The sequence below is a fragment of the Schistocerca serialis genome, chromosome 5 (assembly GCF_023864345.2).
Source record: "Schistocerca serialis cubense isolate TAMUIC-IGC-003099 chromosome 5, iqSchSeri2.2, whole genome shotgun sequence".
Classification (NCBI taxonomy): Eukaryota; Metazoa; Arthropoda; class Insecta; order Orthoptera; family Acrididae; genus Schistocerca; species Schistocerca serialis.
The window spans coordinates 323,543,325-323,549,324 of NC_064642.1; the positions used below are offsets into that span (position 1 = coordinate 323,543,325).

The 6,000-nt window shown below is 39.0% G+C and overlaps 1 protein-coding gene across 2 annotated transcripts in view; it reads right to left on the reverse strand.

Moving 5' to 3' along the window:
• LOC126480808 (peptide-N(4)-(N-acetyl-beta-glucosaminyl)asparagine amidase) overlaps positions 1 to 2,714 on the reverse strand; it is a 57,605-nt gene extending 54,891 nt beyond the window's left edge. The window contains exon 1 of one of the 2 annotated variants that reach the window (XM_050104131.1): positions 2,383 to 2,714. In XM_050104131.1, coding sequence (XP_049960088.1) covers positions 2,383 to 2,595 — 213 coding nt within the window. In that variant the 5' untranslated portion in view covers positions 2,596 to 2,714. Of the gene's footprint in view, positions 1 to 1,924; positions 2,040 to 2,382 lie in introns of those variants that run through there. The other variant, XM_050104132.1, reaches the window with a different exon arrangement.
• Between the last annotated feature and the right edge of the window lie 3,286 nt (positions 2,715 to 6,000).

Genomic DNA, 6,000 nt, shown 5'->3' on the forward strand with positions numbered 1-6,000 from the left:
CACTTCTTTCAGATTACACAAAATGAGTCTTCTGTCTTACACATTCTTTTGCCATTTTCTGAAGGGACACAGAGACAGTCTCTTATTAGCAGAAATTCAACTTATATCTTCATCATGATAAAAAGTCTGACCATATGTTTCTGCATCCTTACCTATTCGGTTTCCCACTTTACAGCTTCCCTTTACCTTGCTCAACTTCCATGATGAAGAGGATTAAATATGCAAAACTGCACACAAATATGGCAAGAATGTAAACATTTAAGCTTTGCTAGAGGTCAGTCTGTCACCAAAATCCTTATTTGGTAATCACATTCACTGGCTTTGCCAACTCTCAACCAAATTATCTTTCAACCTAACACAGACCTTGGGTTACACTACTAATCAGTCTGTCAACACATTAAGATTTAAGAGGGGATGGACGGGGGCGGACGGCCTGTACCACACTTGAGTCAAATGTTTTCTGATCCTCTAAACAATCAGAGATGTATTATGAAGAAAGTGTAAGGGAAAACAAGAAAGAGTTAATTACTACTTTACTGATCTCTAAAATCTATGTTAGAGAACAAACAAGATTTAAATCTGACACAGCAGAAATCTCCTCGTAGAACAGTTATAAAACTGTTGCCTATCCACAGCAGTCACGTTTCTGTTACCAGCTAAAACTTGTGTATTACTTTCAGCTAACTTGCCAGACAGAAGAGGTAGGCTACTAAGAAAAGCTGACAGGCACATAGTAAGTACAAAATCAGAAGACTGAGATAAAAAACACACACAGGTCCAGTGTTGTCAGACTCATGCTGCTACAATGAATTGATTGTTATTTTGTGTATTGATTGATTTTTTTATGTTGAAAAGTATGATAACAGATATTATGAAAAACAAAAACTGCGATAGTTAAGCTTAATTTGGGTTACAGATTTGTACATATTTCAGTTTATTCTCTTATCTTTTTATATGACACCAAATTAAATGCAACATTCATAAATAAAAAAAGTCATAGTGGTTACAAAATCATAAGTCACTGTCTCTCGGCACCAATTTGTGAAAATCGTTCACATTGCAACCTGATTAAAAAATTCTTGAAAAATTTTATCAACCCCCTTCCATAACGTGCTTCATAATACCAAATTTTCACAAACATCTGTGATCTGAATTCAATGGCAACTACATGATTTCATGTAAAACGAGGCAAATGTGATAGCCAAGATCATGATACACACAACAACAGGATGAAAAAAAGGACTGCTCCATGTTAGTATAGTTTGGTTTCAAATTATTCCCTATCAAATGTAAGAAAGTATATTCAAAACATACCATACATTTATAGATGTTACTCTACAATCTATACAAAAGCTTGATAAAAAAAAGGGACGGAGAGAGGGAGGAGAGGGGGTGGGCTTGGAGATAGAAAGTTAGTTTTTTTAGGAGAAACTGAAAAGAACTCTGTGAATAATTTAAAGTCACTATCACAGGAAATAAAAAAGTACGCTACTGCTTAATTTTTTTAAAAAAATGCATACAGCAGATTACCAAATATTTAAACGATTATTACGCTGCTACAAGTATTAGGTCATATAATAAGAAAAGTTCTCAATCAGTTATGGACAACAATGCAGGAAATCCAATTCCTCTCCAATGAGAGAATTCTTCAAGGTTGTACAGTGACTGGCTTATCGAGCAGCCCAAAGAACAACTGCAATTATTTTAACTAATGCTTTCAGCACAAACCACCTGGATATTTAAGTTATATTTTCAACCCTTGGAGGCTTCTTGTGAGCAAAAAACTTGTTTCTCAAAATTGCAGATTCCAACATTTCTCATGCATACGCTCTACATCATAACTACGGAGAACTATTGCTACTTTCCACACATAGGGATAGCGATGCTCTCTCAGTTGTCAATGCAAATGGTGGCATATTCATACCTCACCAATCGAAGTGTGCTTTTGCCAGAACCCTTGAGAAGCTACTTCGTTGTAAAACACGAATGTTGATATTTTCTTTTCTTTTATTTATTTTATTGCTTATGATAGTTGTTAGTTTGCAACTGTTCCTATATGAGAACTCTAACTGCTACTGATCAAAAGCATAAAATGCTAAATACAACTTACACTACGTTTACAGCCAAGCCCTATTTCGCGGGGCAATTACAATACAAGAACGAAACTGCATTATTTATATGTGGCTAGAGCATCATGAAAACTCCACATGGCTACGCTCGTTGGTACAGAAGAAAACACAATAACCAGCCTGTACATATCAGTGTTGTATATTAAGTGGCAATTCCCTCATTCAACATACGAAATATTATTAGTACCCAGAATAACCATAACTACAGAATCAATTCGTTTGAACTCAGTAGGTCAATCAAAATGTCAACCACCTCTTGGAAACCCATTTCACGCAAACATTCCATAGCTCCAACGGTAGCACGAAGTTTCTCTGAAACAGCTGGACTAGCTAGCTTATATGTCCTAGCTTTCGGATTCGAAGGCTCCTGCAGTACTGCGTCTACAATTTTCAGTAACAATTCCGTAGTACTGAGGTACATGTTTGTTTCATTTCTCTCAAGTAACACAACACAACGCCTAGTCATTTTGTCCAAAAACTTCTTCCTAACTTATTACAAAGTGCGTCACTGATGTGATTGGTATCATTGCGCTGTCGACAGCTGATAACAACACAACATGCGTGCATGATAAACATATAAACAGACGTCATCAGTGACAAGTACCAACCTTGGTACCAACCCTACATAGGCATCAAATGCAGGCTTACCAACGTGAACAAATCTGAATGCTTCACAAGGTACCTAAATGAAAATTAGCACGAAGACTACCTGCATCATCACATGAATTGTCAATGATAAATATCAAATAATAATGATAAAAAGCATTTTTTTGTTTAATTCTTTCGTAACCAATGGGAACTATAGTCTCCACTTTTTTTTATTTTCGCTATAAGTTCATGTTCATCAGTGTTCCCCCCACAGTCTAACATTGACTGTGGTTCCCATGGAGGTTATTCTTACCTCCATGGTGGTTCCCCCTTCCAGCTTGATGCTGCCATCTCTGTTGTAGTTTCCCAACTGGTGCACAGAAGCTGTTGTATGTTTACATCTTTAGTTAATCAATGCAGAGAGTTTTCTGTGTGAAATGGAGCCATTATTTTGACATCGACAGCATTTATGTATTCTGTACTTTTATTTTGTGTGTGAAGTGACTTGTGTTATATTTTTCTACTTTTGTATTTACCAAGGAGACAGTATACGTCTGTATATATTTATTTAACATTGAATAATCAAATACAATCCTTAGAAATAATACAATTTCAGGATATCATACATAATATTCTTCTCAATACATCATTCTGTAAATTACATTTAAGATTTGACCTTTGAGACTGAAGATGGGAGTAGAAAGCAAGCAAGCAAGCAGGTCGGGGCCAGAAACCGTAATGCTTTTGTGCTGAGGGGAACCAACCCAGCCTTTGTACAACAGTTCGGAGAGTGACCACGATCTGCTGTGGGCGCTCTGGCCACGCGTTGGGTCAGTGTGTGTTCGGAGAAAGATGACTCGTGACCATTGGGTGCGGTGGATGACCTACCGAGCTCACAGGAAATATCTAATGCTGAAAGGGGCATACACGGTGCATACGTTCATGCCACCTGTCTTTTTGGTATATGTACAAGTCTCTGGTGGTCGATAGCTATATGCAGGATGCAGAAGCGGCGATTTTGCATGGTGCAGGATAGGAATTGTGCGTTTACTACTTCAATATAGTATATGGTGATAAAGCCTGTTGGAGATCAGTTTCATGCTAAGATATTAAAGCGTTCATTGTCGGAAGGGCAGTGTAATTGAGGAATTGTCTTCCCATATTTCATGATCTGTATATCACTTTTGTGGGGTTTAACTGTCAGTGTGACATGACGATCTGCACAAAATAGTTTTGCCACTGACAGTCTCCTCTGCAGGGAAAAGTGCTCCCACACTGGCAGCTCCCACACTGGCAGCATCAGTAATTCTGTGGGTAAATTCAGTAAGAGCCAATTAGTATGCTCCATTAATTCACAATGCATCCTTCATGCTGGGGCATAGGAGCCTCTATGGATTGGTCCTAACATGATGGGGGCAAGATATCTACAGAAAGTTCTGAGAGTAACATGATGTCTTCTTTGATCAAGTGCTCAAAGACAAGTTGAAGCAGACCATCCATCTCATCCACTATTGTAGCATTAGGACATCTCCAAGCCGGCAGCTGTAGGAGACCGAAAATTCCAGCCATTTTTCTCTTCTGTAGTACAATGCTTCAAATTCTGTTTGCGTAATTGTTCTGATTTTCCCGTCTGTGCGTAGACAGTGCTGTCTTTCAAAAGAACAAGAATGCGTTTATGATTAGCAGTGTTTCTGCAAGCATTCACAGATGTGATGAAGGCTTTTAGCGATCATAACGTCTACCGTTTCTGAGAACTAAGTTGAAAGCAGGACATTACGTTTCCAGGAAGAGTGCCTCATAAGGCCATCAGGAAGAATTCAGCCGATGTTATTCTAGGCTATTTTCATAAACAGGTCCTGTTAGGACAAGAATTTCTATGCAGACAAGCTGAGACATTGTGAAAGGTCCTTCAACAACAAAAGCGACCATTAACTATTTCTGCGACACTATGATTTCTGGGAAGGTTTGATATGTAATGGACAGGCTGTCACGTTAGGATTGTTAAGAAGAATGCATCCTGTGTTATTCTGGGATATTTTCGTAAACAGTTTCTGAAAGCAGTGCAACAGATTTCTATAGCACATCCAGAGGGAGACATGGCTGTTATTTACATAAACATGTGACATAAGCATAACATTGACAGTAATTTAGCCGCACCTGTGTGGGTTAGCCACTATGCAAATATCTCTGTGCACCCACAGGTACAAAGGCTATGCGTCAGACATGGTGGCTAGGTAAACACATGTTTCCACAGGAATTTCTCAGGTATCAATTATGAAAGGGCTGTCGCCATCTCATGCCTGCAGGATCCAAACAGACAACACCTGCATGTGGCTTGGCAGCTGACAGCTGTGTCGTCGCTTTGTGGCGAAGGCCGCACTGGCGTGTGCATGCTGCCCTGGTGTGCGCACACTGGACCTCTGTAGGGAACAGTTTGCTGATATGTTGAGGTCGAATTTCTTAATGATAGTTCGAAACCTTTTGTACATGCAATGAGTCTTTGTGCACTGCATTTTTTTTTTTTTTTTTTTTTTTTGCTGTTTACGGACTGTGAACACGTTTGCAGAGCGTTATACATGCATTACTTTTTGAAAATTTTATGGGTAGGGAACGTGTCTCTGCATCAATGTACTGCATTATTTTGTGAACGTGTCTGCAGGTTGTGCAAACCATTATTTTGACAGTTTATAATTAGTGAGACTGTTTGAAAGGCATTATACAAGCATTATTTTGACAGTTTACGAGCTGTTTGAGTGTCTGTGCATCACTGTGCTGCATTATTTCGGTAATTTACAAGCAGTTTGTAGGTCTGTGATGATTGTGACCCCAAGCACTTCAGGGCGAGTGTTTTGTATCAGAATAATAAATAAATAAACTATGTGAAATTTATCCCTAAATAAACTGTTCCAACTTCCTACTGAAAATAAGTACACTATTTTCTCTCTCCAGCAGCTGAACACAGACTGAGTCCTTTTCCCACCATTTTTTCCCCAGACAGCCATCTTGAACTACCTCACGGGAGGGACAACAACCCCCTATAGTGGTGGTACTGTGTACTAGGTCAGCTAGATGCCGGACCTCATGGTGAATATACTGGATGGAGCTACTGCCTATGACAACTCAAATTCTTTAAATAAGCACTGCATGCAAAATAAAGACTTACACCCATCCTATCCAGCAGCCCAGCACAGACAGTCCTTTTCCTACCAAGTCCAAGGAAGAGGTGGTAGTTGGATGACTTAGGTTAGTGAAGGTAGCCCAAGTGACTTTTTTCCTGCCATTT